This window comes from Alligator mississippiensis, chromosome 8 (assembly GCF_030867095.1).
Source record: "Alligator mississippiensis isolate rAllMis1 chromosome 8, rAllMis1, whole genome shotgun sequence".
Classification (NCBI taxonomy): Eukaryota; Metazoa; Chordata; order Crocodylia; family Alligatoridae; genus Alligator; species Alligator mississippiensis.
In genome coordinates this window covers 21,768,066-21,792,265 of record NC_081831.1, presented here as the reverse complement: position 1 = coordinate 21,792,265, position 24,200 = coordinate 21,768,066, and the positions used below count along the sequence as shown (strand labels likewise).

Here is a 24,200-nt window from a genome sequence, read left to right as displayed (position 1 = left end):
CAAAACTCAGTGCAGTTAATGAATAACAGCAGCCAGGGATTAGTTTAGAAAGAAGAAAGAAGCCAAGGATTCCTCAAAGCAGGCTTCATTCAGATTATGCCTTGTTACATCAGGGACTAAAGGAAATGGAACTGGCTCTTTATTTCAAATCCCCCCATTAAACCATGATGATGATACACTTAAGTTTTAAGGTTGTAGCTAGCAGAAAAAGCTTAAAAGACATTATTGAAATTTGCTGAAATTACTGTGAAGTGAGAGCCAGAGCCTTGTTTGTAACCATGATATAGGTAGGTTTCTCCACAACTGTCACTTACTTCCAGGAGATGGCAATAGAGGTTAGCGAATAATGAATTATAGTTAGCCACAGTTTTACATAATCTGTGCATAACATCTAGGATAATGGAGTGCATCAATGAGCATAAAAAATGGTGATGAAGCCGTCTGACCAGTAGCACCGAAATGAGTTAATCCTAGAAGTTAAACTTTAAGCTGTGTAATGTTACCAGTGATAGTAGAAGGTAGATCCTACAGCTGCCACAGAAATCCTGAGATTTTTGTGGGAATACAATTATCTATAAATACAAAGTCATGCTCTGAAAGTGACTGCCTTAGAGCTGAAGGCAGCTGGTATTTGCTGGGGAGTCTCTATATTCCAGTCTTCTAGCTGGTATACGTGTAGCTGGAGCATCTTAACTCCCAATCAGGACCATGAACGCTGCGTGCCCCCAGAGGCTGGGGGGACACAGTGAGCTCCTGCAAGTGACAGCAGCGGTAGGCAGTGCTATTGGTAGGAGGAGCGTGGTGGCGGCAAGCAGGGAGCTCCCGCAGGCGGCCACAGTGCTGTCAGTGGTGGGAGGGTGGGGAGGGAGTGGCAAGTGCCGACTGGCAGTCAGTGACCACCTGCAGACGCCGCCAGCAGTGGTGGCAGCGGCCAGCGGCAATCACAGACCACCTGCAGATGCCACTGGCAGTGATGGGGGTGGGGGTGGCAAGCGGTGACCGCCTGCAGGTGCCACTGGCAGTGTCGGCAGCACTTTTTCACAGGGGATGCACAGGCACGCTCAGGGGGTGCACACGCACCTGTGTGTACCCCCTATGCGTCGCCAGTGATCAGGACATAGCATCTTCCTCTTCATTTTCCCTCTCTTCTTTCTTCATCTTCTTGTCCAGCTTGTACTTGAGGCGGCGGATGGGGTCAGTGATGCTTCTCAGGGACATGTCATCAAAATCCTCTGCCAGGAGAAAATTCCTGTTGATCAGGTCAGCAGCTTCCTCCCAATTCTTGAAACAGGCAGGACCCAGATGCTCGATTTCCTCCACAGCATTCCCAGAAATCACTTCTCCATTGGGCTTCAGTACCACCACTATAGGCGTGTCACACACAACAAACATTGATTCCAGCTCCCTGGAAACCAAAATCAGAAAGTTTAAATCACAAAGCCCAGAGCTTTTTAGACAAGGTGCTAAAGACTACATGCTACCCACCAGAGCCCTCTTTAGGTACAACTGCTGCCTTTCCTACTGCAGGCTGCGGGCTGGATTTCCAGACCTGTTGGTGGTGGTCAGTTGCAGGACATGCAGTTGCTTACCTGGCAGGGGAAATACCATGACTACTAAGGTGGTTTTCCTGCTGGCTAGGGAAAACCACAAACGTGGCAGGGTGTAGTACACTGGCTGAGGTAATGCACAGTTAGCACTTTCACTTATAGTGGGAAGATCTCGGCTATAAACCGCTTTTAAGGAAATGGGAGACTTCTCCCTAGCTTGCTCCTGTGGCCATATGGCTGAGGGCAAGTGAAAATCAGGGGCATCCAAACCCCAAGCTTCCAGGCTTGGGCCTGCACATAGGATGCCTGCCAAAAGATCTGAAGCCCCAGGCAGGGGTGGAGGATGTTTGCTGGTAGTAGGGCCACATGTGATTCTTGAATGACTCACAAATGAGACACAACATATTTTCCTTAAAAAAGGACATGGATTTGCTCTGAAGTGAAACAGTCCTTACCATTGGAAGGCAGCATGGGAACAGCCTGAGAAACAGAAGCTAAGTTAGGAATCCTGCCTGCTAGTCCTGACTTTGAAAATGGTTCTCACAGAGAAGGCTCTGGCCTTAACAGAGCACTTCCCTGCCTGTGCCTCTAGAAGAGGAAGGAATACTTCAGCTCACCTCCAAGGGAAGAATGAACTCATAAATATTAGTAAGAAGCTTTGAAGCTGTATCATACTCTGATTAATCATCAAGGCTAGGGACAGAAGTTACATATAAACCAGTGAAAGTGATCAGAAACTAGTTTAAACCTGTAACAGGACAGAAGTTCAGTGCACATAAACCAGTTTCAGAATAGCTGAAACTGGGTTAAGATAAAGCTGGTTGAATGTAGTACCAGACTTAACTGATTTAGGTCAAACCGGTTTATGAAACTTCTGTCGCAGACCCATTCCTGGTACAAGTTAAATCAGAGTCCTCCAGCATCCCAGCATGCTTTGCAGCCCTGGACTGGGCTGTGCTGTCTGCTCCAGAGAGCAGGGCTGGCCCTGCCCCTCTGCTCCCTAGCTGGAGCAGTGAAGGCTGGTTCACTGGCCCGCTCACTGCCTTCCCCCGCCCTGGGAAACCCTTGCTGGGGTCTAGGGCTGGGGATGGGGGTTAAACTCACTGTTCCCTGAGTACAGAGCTGCCCTGCCCTGCCCTGCCCTGCCGGATTACTTACTGCTGGCTGCAACTGTGGACTACAAATCCTGGAAGCAGGAAGAGGAAGTGATGAGCAACCCTGCGGAGTCCTGCTGCTGTGACTGTGAACTGCAAATCCAAGAGACCTTGGGGGCAGCAGGAAGAGGAAGTGAACACACAGCCCATGCTGGTTACCTGCCAGAGAGCCATGCTCTAGCACCCCCTGGCTTCTGGTTTGAGCCACTGTAGGCATGTGGCCACATTTCCTGAATCACAAATAAATGTCTGTTCAATTGCTTATTGGTTCAATCTTTGCAGCCTAGACTAACCTGCAAAGACTGAATCAATTCAGCCTTGGGCTTTTTGACTGTCTGTACTTAGCCCAAAGGAACAGTCATGCCATTTAATTTCTGCTTATTTTATATTAATGAAGTCACAGTAACTTGCAGCCTTTTTCCCTTTGGTGTGACGTGAGAATTTGGAGGACTGTTGCCAAGTGCTTCCATAACGTTTTTCTCATGTCTTTCTTACAGCCTACAGGGACAATCTCTTTGTTGGATCCTTTTAAGAACAAGAAATAAACAGGAGTCTGTAAGGGCAATTCTCAACCGGCGTGCCAGTGGAAGATGAGAAGAGATCCCAGGTCCTCTGCTCAGATATCTGGACACACTGCCTTTCACCCAGAATGGTCTGTGTTGTAGACAGCACTGGTGGTGATCTGTTCAGATCTTTTCCTGTTGCCTTTGCTTTTCCTGCACTTTCCTCATTGCACTCTGGTGTTTTCTAGTCTTTCCCTTATGACTGTCCCCACTACTCTGTAGGAGCTGGTCTTGTTTTGTTCAAAAAATCCTTAGAAATAACTTCTTTCATGAAGCCAGTTGATACATATCCACCAAGTACATGTTTAAAATAAATTATGATGAGATCAAAGCCTCAGCTTTGGGAGGAAAAGGTGGGTGTGATGGACTAATATTAAGATTGGGAGTCAGAACTCAAAATTCTGATTTTTTTCTGACTCTATCCCTGCAAGGCCTTGGGCAAGTCATTTCCTTTTCCAGACCTCAGTTTCTCCATCTATAGATAGAAAAAATGAAGACCTACCTTCTGAGAGAGAAGCACAAAGTACTGCTGTCATCTATGTATCTGCAGTGTTAACTATGCTTGGTTACATTATAGGATCCAAGACAGGGAATATCTGTGTTCACTTAATATAGTTAACACACACCCTGGAGTAGTTTGATAATGCATACAGGAATAATTTGCCCTTTACCAGACTTTATGGAACACTGATGCTGTAATGCGAGGCTTTGGATAATAATAGAACTATTTGAAAGTTTGGAAGAAATAACAGCATCTGGAAAAAAAATTCAGAAGGGTACTTATTACTATCTTATTGCTTTATCAAGCTCTTACCTTTTAAACTCATCCTGGAAAGGCAGGGACAGCCATCTTTTTGGCATGGTCTTCAGGAACTTTTCTTGTTTTTCCTCTGTTTCATCCTGAGACACATACACCAGGACCAGCTGAGAAGCTCTTTCCACATAGAACTCATCAGTGAGTCTCACAAAGAAATCTTTGAGGACCGGAGAGAATTCCTGGCATCGAGGACATTCACCAGATCCAAAATAAAGCAGCATCACTTTGTTTTCCAACCTTCGACTCAGTTCATGCTCTGTGTCCAGCTCATCACAGTCCTTGTTGTTTACAATCAGGATCTTCCCAGTAAAAAGGGAAGCCATAGCTAAGCCTAGGCATTCAGGTTGATACTGTTAGTTAAATAATTAATCCATTTTGGAGGTTTTGCAAGGCACAGTTCCATTCTGGTATTTGGAAACTCAGTGCGAAGGAAATCTTGTGCAGTTTCTTCAGAGTCTGTCTTTTTGTGTGGCTCATGAAGTTTGCCTACAGGTGTTTGTCATTAGAACCTTTCCTTCTGTATGTTGTCTGCATCATAAAACTTTAGATAATGCTTCAGTCTTGCTACTAGTTTGAAGGGTTGGTTGAGTTTATAGTAAATCCAATAATCTGTCTGTTGTATTTCATCTACCGAGCTATTAATAAACTGAGGACTCAAACTCTGCAAAGTCATCTTTAATCTTTTAAAACTGATATAGCGGCTGCTGCTTAACTATCCAGAATAGCTAATAAACTATAACAGGTATTCAGCAAATTCTGATAATTTGCTGGTGGTAAAGCAGGTTCACTGATGATTATCAATGTTCCCTCTAAGGTGTAGCAATCTGTGAGCACGCTGCTTCAGTCTGTGAGCATGCCACTTTGGTCCCACCTCCTCCTTTCAGTGCACGCTGTTATTCAGAAGCATGGCTGGTATTCTCAGGCAGTATTTGCTCTTGGCTACTATTCAGAAGCTTATCGGTGGTATTCCTGTATTCACCTAAGCTAATACAAGATTTTCATTTATAATTTTAGTCTATGCATATGTTTTTTTAAAGGTGTGATCATTTACATTTTCGTAAATGTATCTAATTAAGCGAAATGTGTGTGGGGTGCAAATGTCTTTTCTGGTCACCTTTCCCTTGTTATGGCAGGTTATGGATGGATGGACATAAATACAGCTAACCCCTGTTTCCATGGAACAGGACTATTTCCCAATTTTGAGAGCGAGAAGATAACTGACTTTGTGTGATTCTTAAATGAACAAGCCCCCAGCTTCCACCTCGCCTTGCCTTGGGGAGCGAGGAGGCACGTGGTGTCGGGACTGGGGAGCACAGCAGATCCCTGGAGTCCCGCAGTCTCTCCCCACCTGCATTATGCAAACCTCACTTGAGCCTCTGATTGCAGCACAGCAAATCTTCTCTTTGATCTCAGATGATTTTAATTTGGGGTGGCAGGGATACCCATGGAGGAGCTGCTGCAGAGAAGACACTTGGGACATATTTGGTCTGCAAGGAGCAACTGCTATTAGTCTTAGAGAGCTTCTCTCTCCCTTTCTTGGAGGATCTACGGCTGGGGAGGGGAGTAGTTGCCCAGCGCCAGCCCTGAGCTCCAGCCCCTGTCCCCGCCTCGCCTTGGGGAGCAAGGACTCGCCCAGCCCCAGCCCCCATCCCCAACCCCACCTCACTTCGGGGAGAAGCCGCTGCTTGAGCTTACCTCCGGTAAATGTCCCACGCCAGCCCTGGTGCCTCTACCACTCTCTGCACCCAGCTCCTCTCTGGACGGGTGCATGGCATTAATAAGTTAGTGCGCGGCAAGATTTTTAATTGTGCATGGCTGTACACATGCACAGCTTGGAGGGAACATTGATGATTATTGCCAAAAAGCAGGAGAGAATGGGAACCTTGCTACAACATATACTCTGTAACTGGGGATACTGGGGAATGAAGCCTGAATTACTGGAAAATCTTCTTTTACAGTGATCTGCAAAATCTCATGTTCAGATAAGCCTAATACAGAGGAAGGAATGCAGAACAGAGTGCTTCAGGCTCTTGTGATACCAGTAACTTTGGCAGGAAAATCAACCCAGTGTTTGATGGATAAATCAAAATAAGTATTTTGAAACATTGTTTAATGCACACACATTATACTTCCTACATATTCACAGATACTACAACTTACACGGAATAGTGCCCAAATGAGGGGTGCATCCACCATATCATAGTTTACTTGAAGGATGCAAGAACAATGGAATGCAGCTCAATGATGTTGTTGTATTTCTCACAGAGTATGTGCCTCTCAAATTGCTTCTCTGAATCAAACATGTGGGACTTGCAGAAATATAAAACTTTTTTTTTCTCATTAGGATGGTATAATGCCAGATGTCTCATAAATGAACGTGTAGAAACAGAACTATGGGAAAGGTCAGCATCATCTGTTTGGAACAAATTTAATTTTGAACAGAAAGGAGTGAAGACAATAGTCAGGGTTGCATAAGGACATAAAAATACTTTAGGAATATATTAGAAAAAAAAGATGTAGGAGTTTGCAAAGTGCTGCTGGAAATCCAAAGGGCTCAGTAACTGCTGGAAACCATTTTACAGTTTGTGACCCAGTAGAGAGGAAGCAGGAACCTGAAGAGCTTCTTGTCTATACACTGCTCATTTTGCATGAACTGTTCCTAGCAACCAAGACTAAACAGCCTCTCTGAACATAAATGTTATAACACTAAGTCTTTTAGAAGCAGATGTGGGAATGTGACCAGATAATACAAGCTGGACACTTGAGTTGTTGTCAATGCTTTAATTTGTTGCACATTCTCTCAGACCCTTTTACCTATAAAATTATTTCAAAGAACTGAGTAGGTACACAAACATACAGCTCTGCAGCAAGTGATGCAGCCTGTTTAAATCCTGTTTTTTTGCTAACTTGGTAGCGATACATGCTGTGAAACACAGTAATACCCATGGGACCGAAGGAAAGTCCCAGAGACAGTACTCTGGCACTGCTTGCACTACAAATGCAGCCATCTCTGGGAACCTGCTTTCAAACCAGTTGCCCCGGGTGCAAGCCCTTTTCTCATCTACAGAACCAGGGGAACTGTGGGCTTCGTAGCAGTGCCTAGACTGGATGCAGCAAGACGTCATGGTGTGGTGGCATCACACCTTCCTGATAACGCAGTGTGACACCAGTTCAATTCCATTTATTAAGAATTGTGGCTAAATGCCACGCTCCTGAAAATGACACAACACACATACAACCATAATATAAATAAGTTTGAACAAAGTAATCAAACTACAACTATTATATTAAAAATAGAGCCCACCAACATAAAAGAATATTCATATATAGTAGTAAATCAAGACATGAATCTGTAATATTGTTGTACATAGATCCACAATTGATCAGTGTGATGCTAAGAAAGCAAAGACATGGGACAGGGTGTGATGTCACACAATAGTTTCTTATGTCACTGCTGCACCAGGGCAGAAAGGCAGCCAGATACACACTTTGCAACTGCAAAAAGCAGTCACAACTCCTGGTAGAGGAAATATCTTTTATTAGACCTGCTAGATAGTTGCCAAAAAAAAAAAAAAAGTATTTGTAAGCTTTCAGGCTCACGCGCCCTTCCCCAGGCATGCAAAGAGTGTTAAACTTTGCATTCTCCTTTACCTGAAGAAGGGCACACGAGCCCAAAAGCTTGCAAATAAGGACATTTTTTTGCAACGGTCCAGTGCAGGGGTAGGCAATGATTTTTGGCTGGAGTGCTGCTGAAAAAACCCACACTGTCTACCTGAGAAGGTGCGGGAGTGCCAACACGTCCGAGCCCGGAGCAGCTGTTTGCAGCCTCCCGGCTGCAGCCAGCCCACAGAGCCGGGTCCACTTGCAGCGGGGCTTACAGCCTCTCAGCCACCTGCTGGGAGCAGCCTGGGCTCCGTGGCTGGCAGCAGCTGCTTAGAGCCCGGGCTGGCGGTGGTGTGCCGACCAAAATACCCTTGTCCACCACGCTCAGCAGGCGTGCCGGGGGTTGCGGACCCCTGGTCTAGTGGGTCCACTAAACCACACCCCCTCACTCTACCAACAGCTCCGCCTACTTCCGCCTCAGGACCCGGCCCACGGCTCCACACCGCCTCCTGCGGGCGGACCCGAGCGCGGCCGTTCTAGCCTCAGACTCTCTATGCTCCGGCCTGTCTGGCCTGGCGTTCTCGCTGGTCCCAGCCCCGGCGGGAGGCGGAGCCTGCTCGGCCCGCCCCCTGCCTGACGCTACTTCCGGGGTGGGCGGCCCGCGCGCAGAACGCTCTGCAGCTGACAAGGTAGCGGCGGGCGGGGGCCAAGGCGCACGGGGAGCTGCCGCTGCCCTTGGCCCGGGGTCGGTGCGTGCACACGTCGCCCTGGTGCCGGGCGCCTACCGCCTTCGCTCTCCGCGGGGTCAGGCTGGGAGCGCGGCTTTCCCTGCGGACCTGCTGGGGGCTTGTCCCGGGATAAGGGGCAGGGGCCGCCGAGCGACCGGCTGGGTCTCTCGGGACAAATGCAGCAGCCGGAGGGGCTGCAGAGCTCACCTACGCCGCGGTGCATCTAAGGCAGACGGTGCCTGGTCCCGTGCAGCCCCGGGGGATGCTTCCCCTTCCCGGCCCGGCCCCATATCCACACCTGCGACCTGTTTCTCACGAACTGCTGAAAACAAAGCGAGGGATTGGGGCTTGTCGTGGTGCTCTAGTCACAGCGATCAGCCCGGTCGGTGTCCTCTCCAGTAGCAGCCAGGGAGGTTTAGGTTGGATATTGGGAAAAACTCCCACAGGAGGGTGGTAAAACACTGGAGCAGGTTACCCAGAGAGGTGGGGGAATCTCCATCCTTGGAGGTTTTTGAGGCCTGGCTGGACAAAGTCCTGGCTGGGACTATCTAATTGGGGTTGATCCTGCTTTGAGCAGGGGGTTGGACTAGATGTGCCCTCCTGAGGTCTCACCCAGCCCTCGCGGTGTATGATCCTAGTCCAGGGTCTGAGAACTCCTCCTCGTTGTCTAGGGCAGACCAGGTTCTTTGGGTAAATCCACTCTTTTTTATTAGACCAACCACAATAGTTGGAAAAATTCTTCTTTGCAAGCTTTCAGGTACAAATGCCCTTCTTCAGGCTGAGGAAGTCTGTGGTTGGTTTAGAGAACTACTTCAAGTCTGACTCGTGGTTTTACATTTTGGCATGTACAATTGCTAGAAAAATCATAAATCCAAATGTGTTACTGAACGTTGCAGAAATTAATTTGGAAGAGTCCTGTTCCCTGTGCTTTGCTGTTTTGACAGAGTCATTAAACTTTTTTTTTTATAACTGCGAGTCCTGCGAGCACAACAGTGTCTCCTGCTGGTTTCAGTAGTGCTAGGATGTGACTCTTGCCTGTTGCTGGTGGTCACGAAGGGGTCAGAGTTGACTGCTTGGCTCTGATGATTCTGAAATCTCTCTCCCTCCTTAGATGCGCATGGTTGGGGTTTATACTGCTTCTCTGGGCTCTCTTGGGCTAATGAGATTTTTTGGTGTGCCCTGGTCATGGAGTCTGGCAGCTACACTGGGCATTTACATTGGCAGTGGAGGGTGGAGGTTTCTTCGTATCATCTTTAAGACTGCTCTGAGAGATCTCTTGTAAGTATTGCCTTGTGGACCTTCCTCTTGTGCCATAATGTGCTTTTTTTTCGTTTGTTTCTGTAAAATAGCTTTTCACCACTAAAAACGAACCTGCGTTTATTTCGGCTCCAACAGCATGCACTAACAACCCTGGAGGGGGTTATAACCTAGACTGTTGGGAATGTGTCTTCAGGACCTGTTTTAGACTTAGCAGGAAGGGGGATAGATTTCACATTTCAGAAATGGTGTGAAAGGGCATGGAATCAGAGGTTATAGTAAACTGGCTTTGTGCCAATTTAATGGTGTCAGGGTTTTTTCTGAATCAAAAGCTCTTTTGATTACACATTGTGGTTTGAATGGTGCAATTTTTGTAGGAACAGCTGAATATTTATGGTTCACAGAATAAGAACTTACACTAAGGAGATGGCCTCATTGTGCAATTTAACAAGGGGTGAGTAAAGCTTGTTACAGAAGTGAAGCATGTTATTGTTCCTCCTAAAGTGAAAACTACAGTAGGTCAATATTAAAATTATAGTTTTTTTATATGTTTTTATTGCATATAATACCTTGGAGTCTACTGCCTGTCTTACCTCCTGGGACTCTGTTTTTAGTATTTCAGTTCTGTGTCTCTTAGGCTACTGTGAGGGGTTCCCTTTGTTCCAAAGGATTTAAGGCTCTTATGATCACCAGAGACTGCCTAGCTTTACTGTGGCTGTCACTGTGCTTTGAAGGGCTGTTTCCTCCTGATTGCGTGGCAAGTGAGGAATAATGGCAGAAAATAATGTGAGGAGAATAAAGCCCTTTAAGAATCTGAGAAGTGTAGCTAACCAGTGAAAAGGCTCTTCTGTTCTGTCTCTGGCACAGCTCAGTGTAGGGTCACCATGAAAGGCCAGCTCAACCTGACAAAGTGCCAGCAAGTTGTTTCTAAAATGGCACCCTCCCCCCTTCCCTGGAGCTTTGCTGACCAGGGTTCCTGTCTTTGGCACTCAGTCATGAGGGGTTTTTAAGAGCTGATATTAAATGACCTTTCATGTTTCTGGATATTTATCCAGACACCTATGTTGCAACTCTTTCCTGTCTGATGGAAATAATACTGTCACAAGCTTCCTGCCATCAGGAAATCAGGAGATCTTGGTGCTAAGATGGTGTATTTATCTGCATATTACAAATTATAAAACATCTCCCATTAGAGACCACATATCTGTAAAAGTAAGAAAAAGCAAAAGAATCATGGCAAATGTAGAGTACTCCATGGTTATGTTTCAGATGATGAAATATTTTGTTACTCTTAAGTGTGAACTGCTTCAAGATGCATTTAGCTGCTAAAGCCTGCCTGCTTTAAAATAATCATAGCAATTGGAAAAAGTGGAAAAGACCTGTTAAGTCAAATGTAGTTTGTTCTGCTTGGTTAGTGCAAGGTTATTCCTCATATTTTCAGTACTTTTTTTTCTAATACTGAGTATCCAGAGAGGTGAACACAGTTCCCTTTTCCTTGGGATTCCTATTTAGAATCTAGTAGATCTTTCTGTTTTGCAGTTATTCAACCTGTTTTTCCCCTTGATCATCTATTAACTCCTAGTCATGTTCTTTTGGATGATCTTTAGCAAGCACTCTCCTTGTGTTTGTTCCCTCCAGCAATTTCTAAATTATTTTGTCCTCTTTCCCACATAGTTTTCATTTGGCAACATCAAGAGAGTGCCTCTTCCTACCCCATGGTAGGAGTGGCATGGGGGTGTGAATGGAAAGAAGATGCATATGAAAAGCGATACACTGAAGGGTTCTGTTCTGAGTAGGAACAGCATACTCGCTCACAATTGTGTACGATTTTTTATATTGGAAGCCTTTGGCTGTGTTCTGTTAAACCTCATTATGAGTTGATGTCACACGATGAAACTCTCTCTCTTTTTTTTTTTTAAACCTTTTTAGAGTCCTGAAAATACCTAAAGTAACCTGCTGATCCTGAGGGAGCATGAACGTTTAAAAAATAGCACAGGGCCATTACAAAGTGTGTCAAGGCAAGTAAGGCTTGGTCTAGTACAAAGTCAGTTAGTATCTGTTGCCTTGTCTCAGTTGGAAGCATCTTCTTTCCTAGTTCCCCCAAAGAGAACTGCAAAGAGGAGGTTTGCAGTTTGGCCTCACACTGTGATATAATCTATTTCCAAGAGACCTGCTTACTGCATTTTGCAATATTTTGTTTCCTGACTTTGTGAGGATATTTAATGGCTGGCAGGATTTAACCATATCCGTTGATTCCTTGGTAAAACATGCCGAGTCTCCAAATCCAGGGTTGCTAAAAGCTTAGCACTAGGAATTTGATTTCCAAGTCAAATCCAGAATTGTAAATGCTGCAGTTCCCTTGGCCTCTGTGTGATTCCAGCACTAAAGCATGAAAACCTTAGCAGGTGCCAGCTAGCTAGATGCTAATACAAAAGATGGAAGAGATGGATGCGAGTGAGATTGAAGGCAGTGCCCAAATAGTGGGATGGAGGAGGTGGATGGAATTTTTAACATGGGTCTATTTGCAGTTTGTACTTTAAAACGCCATCTTTTTGTATTACATGCAACTAATAGATGTCCATTTCCTTTGGAGGCCTTTGTCCCTGCTGAAAGGAGGATTTTTTTTTCTCTTTGTTCTCCTCCCTCCCTTTTTCCCCCTTTCTCCCAGTCCCTTCAGTGTTGGATCATGGACCCTTTGCTTCTTAAGTACTGCTATGTGAATAAGTCCTTTTCCTGCTGGAAAGATTTCCAAGCACCAGTAGAGTAAAACATCTTGTTGCTTTGCTTGTCCACATACTGCTAGAGAAGCTGTATAATTCTATATAGTCTAGCCACTTGCACTTTGAATCTTCAAGAGAAGGCTTTTTGGGAGCAGTAGAAGTTCAGGACCATGCTTATATCTGTAAGTGCTGAACTGTGTCAGCCAAAAAGAAACTTTTTATTTAACTGAAAGTTTAGATTCTCCTGAATTTGGTGGTTTAGGCTTCCTGACTGCAGTAAACAGCTTTCATGTGTACCCTAGTGACAGGTAGAAGGTTTTTAGCCCAAATGGCAGGGTAGAAAATTGTGCCAAATGTTATCAGCCTGTATATTAGGCAGACAGTATTGGACTGTATGTTAAACCCTTTTGGGGGGTGCTGGTTTGTTTGTTTTTGGTTTTTTTGCTAGAGTTGACTTTCTTCTCCTTGCTGCAGTGGCCTCTCAGTGCTGTTACGAGTCAAATATGAGTTGCGAAAGCATCAACGAGCCAAAACTACTGTTCCAAAGATCTTCCAGGATGTTGTCCGCAGGCACCCTGACAAAGTGGCACTGGTCTATGAAGCCACTGATGAGAAATGGACTTTCAAGCGGCTGGATGAATATTCCAACGCAGTCGCTAACTTCTTCTACCAGCAGGGATACCAGCTGGGTGATGTGATTGCCATCTTCATGGAGAGCCGTCCTGAGTATGTGGGCCTCTGGCTGGGGATGGCAAAAGTTGGCATTGAGGCAGCCCTTATCAACTTCAATTTGCGTCTTGATTCTCTGGTTTACTGTGTGACAACCTCAGGTGCAAAAGCTGTGATCTTTGGAGGAGAGCTGTCTGCAGGTGAGTCACTTAGGAGTTTGCATGCACTATGGACCACCTCCTGGAGTTCTTTCTTAGTCCTGAGGAAGGATGTAAAAAAAGGCAAAGATTTTCGGTCGGTCTATATGTTCTGTATATGGAAAGAAACAGGATGATGTATCAGATGAGGATGATGGAAGTACTTTCCAGTCCATTTTTAGCTAAGGAGGTTGTTAAGCAATTACAAGGAGTAAAGGTGTTTTAGCTCAGCAAGTCCAGACTGCTTGCTTCCAAGAATTGGCTGAGGCAGTCTCTGGTTCACTGATGTTAATACCATAGAAATTCTGGTAGATTGCTAATGTTGTACCACTATACATGGTACAAGTGGATGGAGAGATGAATTTGCCTAGACTTCCAGGAAGGTCTTCTGTTGAAACTAGGATGTTGGAATTGTGGTAATTTGGATGTTACTAGGATAGTCTCTTAAATACTCTTTGCGTCTCTTGGTCTGAGCATTGTAGATGCCTTTTGAGACATAAAAGCACTCGCTTAGTATTGGTGGTATTATTAATGTGGCCTAGACCATTGTACTTTTGCAATGGAACATGTTGTATGTTGCAGCAATATCTGAAGTGAATGGGATGCTGGGCAAGAACATGACAAAGTTCTGCTCTGGAGACTTTAACCCGGACTCTGTCCCCATGGAGACGAAACATCTTGATCCTCTTCTGAGTGCCACATCAAAATCTCCTCCGCATCAAATCCCAGCCAAAGGTTTAGATGGTAAATTTCTTGGTATTCTTATTCTCTTTGGTTGCATGTGTGAGACTCCAATTTGAGAACTTTGTGTTTGAATACCCAAATCTAGAGGCAAATTTAGAGGACCTTGCATTGTAGTGTTTGAAGTACAAATCTCCCTGTGCATGTAAGAACCTGAACTGCACGGTGGTAGATGCCTGCTTGAGAATCATTCCAGAGCTTTGACAAAAGTGAGCTGGCTGTTACTTTTTTAAAGACCCTTGGTCCACCTCACCCTACCAGGGATGCAGTTTCTGCAAAGAAATGCTCTGTCACCTTACTCCTGCTGAAGTCAATAGACTTGAGGGCACATCTTCCAGAATTGAGTCTCAGGAGAGAGGCTTGCCAATTAATTGTGTATTGTTGGGAAAGTGGAGACAAATTTTCCTAGATTCAGATTCTCCTATTTTCCTGTAATACCTACATCGGGGGTTTAGGTTTTACAAATAGCTCAACCTCTTTTTGTGGAGAGAGGAGGGAAGGAAGGAGAGAGCTGGCTGGGCAGCATTTCATATCTACTGGAACTGGAAGTAGTTCACGTAATATTTTTGAGACCATTAACTGTGTTAGAACTGGTGAATGTGTTCCTTCTGTTTCGGTCACTCTTAGTATATGAACAGGGGGAACTCTTAGTATATGAGCAGGGGGAATTGCGATGTCTTGGAATGCAGACTTGCTGGATTCCCTTCAGAATCTCAGGAACTTTGCTCTGTGCTACTTGCTTGTCTCAGGCATAGGTTGGAGTGACCTTTCCCCTAGATTCATCTTCCCATTAATGTCTAAGTCTGACAGCTGACCTATTTCCAAGGCAGTTCGGAGAGAGAAGAAAAATGTGTGCCTTTAGGCCCCTGCATTGTAAATTCAGTGATTTAGGAAGGTGCCTTTGCCTGCCTGTGTGGGTGAAGCTCCTGGGGACTGAGTGCTCTCTTGCAGCTGTGACAGCTTCCATGCCAGCCCTATCAGCTTACTGCCTCGTGAGCTGTCACCAGCTCACAGCCATCACTCGTGATTTGCCAAAAGACTGATGAGAAGAAAGTACCGTAGGCAAAATGGGATTTGTCCGCAGAAATAGCTGAGAATGATCTGCCCTACACCTGCTTTCTCTTCTTTAGATAGACTCTTCTATATCTACACCTCTGGCACAACTGGGATGCCGAAAGCTGCCATCGTAGTTCATAGTAGGTGAGAAACTAATGAGAAGCTCCCCCCAGAAGTTGCTCTTCAGCCAGTGATGGTCAAGGCTGTATTTGTGTCACTTCCTTAGCATTTTTCGTGTTCTTCTAGGTACTATCGTATAGCTGCCTTTGGGTACTACGCCTACAGAATGCATCCTGAGGACATCATGTACAACTGCCTGCCCCTCTACCATTCAGCAGGTAGGCTGCTTTTTCTTCAGAGGCAAAGGGTCACGCTAGTTCTGCCTGTTTTAGTTCTCAGGTGGATCCAGGTGTTGCCAAGGACCCTCCAGTAGTCTTGTAAAAGAATCCATTTTGAAGTGATTAAACTCAGAGCAGCACTGATGTCCTGCTTCTCTTGGTCTTCCAGGTAACATCATGGGAGTTGGACAGTGTCTTATCCATGGTCTCACTGTGGTGATCAGGAAGAAGTTCTCAGCAAGTCGCTTTTGGGATGATTGCACAAAATACAAATGCACAGTAAGGAACACTGAAAACTCTGCCAGCAGACCAGTGTTGTCTCTGCAGCCTGAAGCAGATGAGCAATTGTTTTGAACAGGGGTTATTTCTAGATGCAGACCTCTCTTCTGACATTTCCCTGCTATCCACCTCACACATTCTGCCATGAGTCTTATCACTCCTCCAAAGTCTTTCTTTTCCTTCTCCTATCTTTAAGCATTATGCTATAAACCTTCCAGGGCCTGGACTATAGTACTTTGTCCTGGATAACCACAGAAATGGGAGTGGAGAGATTGGATTGTCCATCTGACAGTGCTCCATGTTCACTATCCCAATAGCAAACAGCAAGTTTAATTTGTTCAGTCAGTCCATATGTAAATGAATAAAGTGAGCATCAGGAAATGTGGGGCATAAAGGCAGAGAAGTGATCATTCCTGCCTCTGTCATTCATGATTCCAGTGCATACAATGAGTTTAACTTAATCCTGTTGAAATAACAGCATCTCATTTCTCTAGTTTCTAAGAATTTATAACCTCAGTGTAAACATAAAACGTGAGAGTACCTTGTGGTTCTACCTCCTGTGACTTTCCAAAAGCACAGTTAAGGGAAGAAGTTTTAGACTGTGTTTTAACTGTTAGTCTCATCTAGTGACTTCAGAGAGTTCTTGGCCTTTGCCCTGAGTGGGCAGCTGATTCATGGAAGGAGGGATTTGTCTTGACTGTTTCAGTTCTTTTCTTTCAAATATATCTGCTTTGGGTGATGCACAGTAGATAAATTCTGGCTCTGAACACACAGCTGCTTCCATCTTCTGGAAATGGACAGAGCTGTGGTAGGAGGAGGATTGTGACCAGCACAACATGAGGAGAACTGGACTGATCAAAATTCTTCCCCAACCCCCAGGGGTATTGATTGACTCATGGCTTGGAGGCTGGTATTGAAAATTCTGTATACTTCCCCCAGCTCCAGTGTATTATTCTGAACTGCTTAGCTGCACTCTGATCCAAAAAAACCAGCATTCTCATTTGCCCTGGCTCTTTGAGGTCCTTGCATTGTAGATGCAACCCATTCTTAGGCAGGCATAAGCCTCTCTCTCTTGCAGTGTAACACACTGCAGGGAACATCAGATCAGGGCCTCAGCAGTACAGGGAGCAGCAGAGACTTCTCCAGACAAGAGAAGCAGCAGTGGAGCAGGGGGAGGGCCTACCCAGACTGGGGAGAGGGGGAGAACTGACCTCTTGTGATGCAGCCAGGGATGACTCTGCAGCAGCTACAGGGAAACAGTCACTTTCAGGATCCCTGGACATCGGCATACTGTGATTTATTATCTGAATTTAACATTGTTTTCCCCTCTGACTAACCAAACCTTTTTATTTCCCTCCACTTAACAGTCCTGCAGCTGCAAGAGTATTCTTTGGGGGCCTTCCTGTCTTCCTTAACACAACTCAGTAGTCCACTTCCTCCCCTTTCTGTATGCGCTTGCATATTGTCTTCTGCTGTGACCTATAACAAATCTATGGGCACTTGCTCTAATTTGCTGGCTGCTCCAGTTGCAGCCATGGAGAGAAGCACTGGGCCTCTGTGCAGCTCAGGCAGGCAAAAAAAAAAAAAAAATCAGGCTTGCTGCTTTTTTTTTTTCCCCTTTCAGTGAAGCCTGCCTGCACGGGTTGCTGCCGGGCCACCTGCACAGCCCCTGAGCTGCACCAGGCCTGGTGCTTCCCTCCACAGCTGTAAGGTAGCAAACTAAAACACTTCAGGTGTTCTATTTTGCTATGTCTCAAAGTCATTTAATGCACAATATGCTGCTGACAGTGTAAACAGCTGCACCATTAAAGTAGTGCAAAAGGGTATTTAAGCCACTTTTAAGGCCAATTTTGTGGCATGTACAAAGGCCCAAGAAGACTGCAATATAAACCACACAGCAGATGCTATGATAGCTCATCCCGTGAATATGCAGCCATATACATTGATGTATCGGGTTTTCCCAGCACACCTAATAAAAGCCTCTTGAAGTCTGATCTGTACTTATGTTTACTGCTTCAGATTATTCAGTATATTGGGGAGATCTGCAGGTATCTTCTGAATCAGCCAGCACGGGAGGCAGAAACACAGCATCAGGTGCGGCTGGCCGTGGGAAATGGCTTGAGACCCACCATATGGGAAGACTTCACAAAGCGTTTCCGAATTAAGCAGATTGGGGAGTTCTATGGAGCCACAGAGTGTAACTGCAGCATTGCTAACCTGGATGGAAAGGTAGGCTATGCATGGCTACAGTGAAGACAGATGTGTTCTGTCTGCTTATGCAGACGATCTGCCCTGCTTCTCTCATAGCCCTGATAGTACCCTACAATGAACCAAATCTGCAACTTTATGTGAACATTGCCTCTACAGGACAGTTGCCATCTGGGGTGCACTTGCCTACCTGTTTAGCTGAGAAGAGGTTCAGAAAACATCTATGTCTTTGTTAGAAAGAAGGCAGCCAGATGCAATGGAAGGGGCAGCTGAGAGGCCAAGCCCTTCAATGTTCTTCATTTGTTTTTACTTTGTTTTTGTAAGGTTGGTGCTTGTGGCTTCAACAGCCGGATTTTGCCCAATGTTTATCCCATTCGTTTGGTAAAGGTAAATGAGGACACTATGGAGCTTATCCGTGACTCCAGTGGGCTCTGCATTCCCTGCCGCCCAGGTAAATGTTACTGTTTACAAAGCCTTAACTGTTCTAGAAGGCTATCAGATAAGCAACTGCTAGCTCCAGGGACTGGTAATAGAATAAAAAGCCTTTCCCTTCCAGGTCCCTGCTTCAAAAACCCAGCTCAGTTAGTGACTGGCTGGTAAGACAGTCTGCATGAATTGAGTACAAGTGGCAAAAACCATCATTAGTCTGGGCACCCTTGATTGCATTTGTCACCTCATGGAGTCATGTCCTATTTTCTCTAGGAGAGCCAGGCCTCCTTGTGGGTCGAATAAACCAGCAGGACCCCTTACGACGGTTTGATGGCTATGTCAGTGAGAGTGCCACCAATAAGAAGATAGCATTCAATGTGTTCCAAAAAGGAGACCGAGCATACCTTTCAGGTACTGTCAGAATGAGTGCAGGCTTCACTGTCATGAGATGCAGACATGTTCTCAGTCATAGATGTAAGAGTTCCCAGTGTTTTAATGGGTAATAGCGAGCAATTTAAGTAGAGTCTGTGTAGTCCAATAGCTTCTTTCCTGTTGCCATCAGCCTAGTATCTCTGATTTTAGTAGCATAGGGGTGTCAAACTCACCCGAGTCCCTGGACTTGTACTGTGGGGTTATTTGTGGGCTGGATACAGGCCAGGGCATGGGGGGTGGCCACCGCAATGGCAGCAGTGAAGGGTACACCAGTGGCAAGAGGGGTATGCTAGCAGGGGTCCATTGGCAGCAGTGGGTCCAGGGGAGGGGGCCTGGGGGCCATGGCCAGAGGAGCCAAAGGACCCTGATTATGTGGCAGGCCATGCTCACCCACTTCCAGTCTCCTGCAGTAGCCAAGCAAACTGGATAAGAGTGGCTTCACAGGCCAGGCCTGGCCTATGGGCTGTATGTTTGATACCCCTGTGGTAGTGTGACTATGGCAAGGCAAGTGGGGCACCAGCATTGGGGTGGGGAGGGTGCCAGAATGGTGGCATCTGGGAAAGCTGCTGGTCTGACCGCAGCAGCCAGGGTGGAGTAACCCAAATGGTGGAAGCAGCAGTTTGGCATCCCCTGCTGTGCTGCAGCATCACTGCATAATGCCCTGAAAATGCTAGTTACATCTCTGCTGGATTCAATAGGGAATGTCCAAACTAGAAGAAGAAATCCAGTAGGGACAGATTCTTGCTGGCACCCCTCATTGTATTGGCTTTCCTCTCTCCCTCTTGCTCCATGTGCAGGTACTGTGGAAACTAGAGAAATGATTGCCACTCTAGCCACCCAGCTTGGGAGCTGTGAATAGTTTTCTCATTAACTGCAAAGTGCTTTATCTAGCTGGCCTATCCAAGGGCAGTGAGGCAGGCTGTAGAGCCACTGGGTTGATGCCATTTCCTGTCTATTCCACCACAGGAGATGTGTTAGTGATGGATGAACTTGGGTACATGTACTTCAAAGATCGGAGTGGGGACACATTCCGATGGCGAGGTGAAAATGTCTCCACCACAGAAGTAGAAGGAATCCTGAGTCACATCCTCAACCAGACAGATGTTGCAGTGTATGGAGTGGAGGTACCAGGTAACTGGAGACCCAGAGCTCCCATGGTTGTGGGGGAGGGGGATGTGGCCATTAAATTTCTCTCATTTTCTCCAGGATAAATTGAAATTGGTTGTCATTTGGTGAAGTAGGGCCCAATGTGGGTGGGCAGCAAAGGACTCTGAAAAGCAGTCTCTCTGGGTATCTAGCAATCTCTGGTCTTCAGATAATCCTTCATTATGGGTTGTTCATTTACATACTTCTAACTGTGGCTTGTGATATCTTACACCTTAAAGAAAGGGCTTGCCTAAGGGGGATACTCCTGTGTTGGCCTGTTTGTAGCCTGAGCTCTGCAGAAACCCTGGATTAAAATAATAGTCAGAGTTCCATGAAAACAGAAATATTTGTGGGTCCTGAAAGAGTGATGGCCAGATTGAGGTTGGGTGCTTACTCTGTTAACAAAGGGTTAGCTGCTACTCAGCACTGAGGGACTTGTCTGGCTTCCCTCCCAATAATTCTCTTTTGTGAAGCCTAGGTTTCTGGCATGGGAAACTGGTACAGAACAAAATGAGCCTTTATAAAGAGTAAATAAATAGCCCTTAAGTGCTCTGTGTAAGAAGGACCTGGAAAAAGCTACAGCAAGTGAGAGGAAAAGTCCCTTTGTGAAAGAGAGAACTGTTCCAAGAAAATCTGTGGTTAGAAAAGTTCCCATTAAATGGCTGTTCTGTCCCCTTGGTTTCATCCTAGATTTGGTGCGAGAAGGGGAGGAGGTTTGATAAGGCAGGAGTTGGGTAGACTCTCTGGAACAAAGACAAGATAAGGTATCTTTAAGGAAGGTAGGAAGCGATTCCTATTAGGGCTTGTCAGGATTACAAAGAACTGCCCTTTTTTGTGGCTGGACAGAGTGAAGAGGTGGGCTTTGGGTGGATGTCTGTGCTTACATCTGTGTAATGTTTGAAGCCCACCCAGCCACGTGTCCTTTTTATGCCTTGTAAATCCATCTGAGGTCTATTGTTTGTTTCAGGGGTTGAAGGGAAAGCTGGAATGGCAGCTATAGCTGATCCTAAATCTAAACTGAATCCTAATGCTTTGTATCAGGAGTTGCAGAAGGTGCTGCCTCCCTATGCACGACCCATCTTTCTCCGACTCCTGCCCCAGGTTGACACCACAGGTATTTGTGATTTATTTTTTTTTAAGTTTGTTCTTTTGTGACTGTTGGAAACTTTTAGCCCCAGAATGAACTCTGAAGTCAGAAGTATCAGAGTTGCCACTTGCTTTGGTTCTACACAGAGATCAGAAACCTGTACTTAGTAACTTGGTTTTAGAATTAATTGGCTGCGGTCCCCAGTGTTTCTTTTTCATGGATTGTGAAATGAGGCCAAATGTATCTTTCACTCCAGGCGTGCACACTCTGAGCGGATTAATGACGGTAGTTTAGTTTTATTACTGGAGAACAGCCAGTCCAGGGCCGCTAACTGAAGAGACCTCTGCAGAAGAAAATTACTTTATTCCTTTGGGATACATGCTCGGAGTCAAGTGCTGATATGTAGGCAGGCTGTGTGCTGGGTCAGTGGGAGCCTTTTGCCCAACAGTAAAGTAAGTGTGTGTGTGGTTGGCTGTTAAGTAATCTAAAGCGTTCTCATTACCTGCGAAAGGAAATCACTTGCACGTGCAGACTTTTGTGGTTTTACATGCATATGCTATTTTCTTGCCTAACTACTTACCCCTGTTATGTTAGAGGTCTTGCACACTTGTGTTTTACACTTGCTGACACTGTGACTAATAGGCTCTTAGTCCAGCCAGCCAGCCAATAGCTAGTCTCATAATACTTCCCTGAAGAAATATTATGTTAGTTCATGTTTCTGTTCTTAATTCTACTGTTTCCACACACTATAGGAGCCCTACAAGCTTATTGCTTTAATGTTTTTTTTTCTCTCTCTCTCTCTTTTTTTAAGGCACATTTAAGATCCAGAAAACTCGTTTACAGAGGGAAGGATTTGACCCCCACCAAACATCAGATCGGTTGTACTTTCTGGATCTAAAGCTGGGAAAATATGTTCTGCTGGATGAATGTTTCTATGAGAGGATCCTTGGTGGAAAGGTCACTCTGTGATGGGATTTGCCTTAACAAAAAACAAAACACTACTGACTAGTATAAGAAGGGGGCCTCACCTGTGGAAGTGATGGACTACTAGATAAGTGGTGCAAAACTCTTGCACAATGCATTGGCTGCAGGAGGCAATTTCACTGCCTTGTGGGATGTTGCCCTTGCATAAAGCACATTCACCTATGACCTACTCCCATTCTGAGCACAGACATCTTATTTTTCTGCAGTTCAGCACCTAGAGAGATTTTTCTTTTCTTCTTGTAACCACTACAAACCTGAGTGACTGCAACATGGGACAAATTTTTGGTCTAATTTATTGTGATGTGTGAAAGATATCACTGAACAGAGATGAATGTGTCCTAAGTAGGTTTCCTCCCAGCAAGTCTCTTAACTTTGCTTTGCTATTTAGAGGGCTTTCCTTGGTATCATGTTTACATAAGGTAGAATCCTTAATTGTCCCAGCTAACACATCATTGTTCTAACAACACATCTAAAGTTTACTGTACTAAAGTATATCATTTACCTATGCTTGAAATTGATCAGATTAGTGTTTGCTAGAGTGCAGTATCCGTGAATCTTCACAAACTTTGGTTGGCAGTGTAAGCTGATTTCTTCACTAAATCAAAAAAAAAAAAAATATGGGGTGGAAAATGGCTAAATGTCAAAGCTAGGGGGAGAATGATCACATTATTGCTCTACAGAAGGCCATGTGCAGCAATCTGTGGACCAGGCAGGGAAGTGAGGGGGAAATGGGAGATCATGTGAAGTCTTGTTAATGTTACCTTATATGTCATGCTGCTGTATATCCTTTTAACTGATTTTTGTTTGCTTTGCTAGTTTCAAACTTTAACCTATGCTGCCATCTATGGGAAATGTGTGGCAACTGCTGAACACCAGTTCTGGCCACAAGGGCTGCTTGCAGATGCTTAACACCCCCCCCCCCCCTTCCTCCCCCAGCCAGCAAACAAATGGCACTTGGAACTTGGAGTGCTCCCCTGCCAAGCTCTGTATGCCTACAAGAGGCAGTGCCTTGGTTGGACCCAGCTTGCCTGATGTCTGTATAGATTGGGCACTTTTATCTAATAGCTGATTGACTCGGCTTCAAAAGCACCAAAAAGCTCTGCTGAAGCACCCAATCTAAATGCTGTAGAACGAGGTTGAAGTAATGCGCTGCAGCTTCTAGTAAAACGGGGGGGGGGGGGGTTGTATTTTTGATATCTGCAAGCAGCAAAGATGAAGTGAGCTTCAACTCATAGATTATATGTAGCAGAAGCTTTCATATCCATAGGTATTTACCAACTTTGGGTAATCTTTAAAGTGCAAATCTACCCTGCCTTCCACAAGAAGACAAATCAGACCATTATTTTAGTTCCCACTTTCCTCTATTCCAGCCCTGTCAGGATTCTATTGTCATTCTTTGAATATAGTAAATCCATTATCAGGGTTTTCTAACTTGTGTTGCTGGTGCTCTTGCCAAAACTAGAACTAAATCTCCTAAAAACTGAAGGAGTTGGCATTTGCAGGTGTGGGCGGAGACCAGCTCCCCACCTGTACTACAAACAATGGCTAATTTCCTTGTTCAATCAGTCCTCTGTTTGAAAGTACCAGGGTGACTACTGTCCTGTTCAGCAGCTACCATTTGTCCATTCATCTGTGTAGTGCCTTAAGGACTTTAAATGATCTAACACTTATGTAACCCGTGTTTTCGTTCTGTTGCACTCGATTACTCTAGTAATGGTGTTGTGCTCACATAAGGAGTAAGTAACAGCAGGACTTTGCCTGAAGAATCATTGTTTTTCTGACAGTATTTCATGTGTACTATTTTTAAGAAGAGTTTTGCAAACAGTTTGAGCCATGTTTTAATATTTGTCCACACTGGAAACTGGACCTCTTGGCAGTGGCTTAAATGATTTTTACCGAAATTGTGCCTTTTTTTGGAAAAGACGCTCTCCACGGTTATTAATGCTGATAACGGACCTAGTTGTGTTAACTGGAACTGTGCCCCTATGTAAAGCAAAGGGAGGGGGCCTGCGGCCTAGGCCTGGAGCTCCCGCCAGATCTCAGGGGCACAGACCGGATCGAGTTCACCTACTAAAGTGTCTTGTGATCTAAACAGCCCGTCCGCACTAATTAAACTTTTTAAACTTGCTCGTTGTCAGACTGGATCACTGTGGTCTCGGAAACTGGCCTGAAAGCCGCAGCCACCGCCCTCCCCTGCCCTGCCGGCTGGTCCCCAGGACCGCCCCTCGCTGCGGGAGCAGGGGCG

At 45.4% G+C, this 24,200-nt stretch overlaps 2 protein-coding genes across 5 annotated transcripts; one reads left to right on the top strand and one right to left on the bottom strand.

The window, feature by feature from the left end:
- Window positions 1-69: 69 nt before the first annotated feature.
- On the bottom strand, window positions 70-5,943 carry NXNL1 (nucleoredoxin like 1). The gene is made up of 3 exons (XM_006277042.4): window positions 5,777-5,943; window positions 4,079-5,065; window positions 70-1,405 (listed from the first exon to the last, which is right to left on the bottom strand). The coding sequence occupies exons 2-3, from the start codon at window positions 4,402-4,404 to the stop codon at window positions 1,111-1,113; spliced, it is 621 nt and encodes a 206-aa protein (XP_006277104.3). The 5' UTR covers window positions 4,405-5,065; window positions 5,777-5,943; the 3' UTR covers window positions 70-1,110.
- Window positions 5,944-8,286: 2,343 nt separating this feature from the next.
- Window positions 8,287-24,082, top strand: SLC27A1 (solute carrier family 27 member 1). Of its 4 annotated transcripts, none has more exons than XM_006277041.4 (13): window positions 8,287-8,373; window positions 9,524-9,690; window positions 12,864-13,258; window positions 13,838-13,999; window positions 15,127-15,196; window positions 15,299-15,390; window positions 15,560-15,669; window positions 17,689-17,898; window positions 18,202-18,328; window positions 18,580-18,717; window positions 19,705-19,869; window positions 20,852-20,998; window positions 21,783-24,082. In XM_006277041.4, exons 2-13 carry the CDS (start codon window positions 9,524-9,526, stop codon window positions 21,938-21,940), a joined length of 1,941 nt encoding a protein of 646 aa, XP_006277103.1. In that variant the 5' UTR covers window positions 8,287-8,373; the 3' UTR covers window positions 21,941-24,082. The 4 variants fall into 4 exon arrangements, with proteins under 4 accessions (XP_006277103.1, XP_019341245.1, XP_014451542.2 ...); XM_019485700.2 differs by lacking the exon at window positions 8,287-8,373 and adding an exon at window positions 8,411-8,433; XM_014596056.3 differs by lacking the exon at window positions 8,287-8,373 and adding an exon at window positions 8,464-8,794 and having other exon boundaries at window positions 20,926-20,998; window positions 21,783-21,871.
- The last annotated feature ends 118 nt before the right edge of the window (window positions 24,083-24,200 follow it).

Excerpts from the sequence above, each read along its gene's own strand:
- NXNL1 (XM_006277042.4), bottom strand. The coding sequence starts at position 4,404 with ATGGCTTCCCTTTTTACTGGGAAGATCCTGATTGTAAACAACAAGGAC. Across the intron at positions 1,406-4,078 it reads TTCCAGGATGAGTTTAAAAG|GGAGCTGGAATCAATGTTTG; the intron begins GTAAGAGCTTGA and ends TTTGGTTTCCAG.
- SLC27A1 (XM_019485699.2), top strand. The coding sequence starts at position 8,675 with ATGCTTCCCCTTCCCGGCCCGGCCCCATATCCACACCTGCGACCTGTT. Across the intron at positions 13,259-13,837 it reads TGGAGGAGAGCTGTCTGCAG|CAATATCTGAAGTGAATGGG; the intron begins GTGAGTCACTTA and ends TGTATGTTGCAG. Across the intron at positions 18,718-19,704 it reads AGACCGAGCATACCTTTCAG|GAGATGTGTTAGTGATGGAT; the intron begins GTACTGTCAGAA and ends ATTCCACCACAG.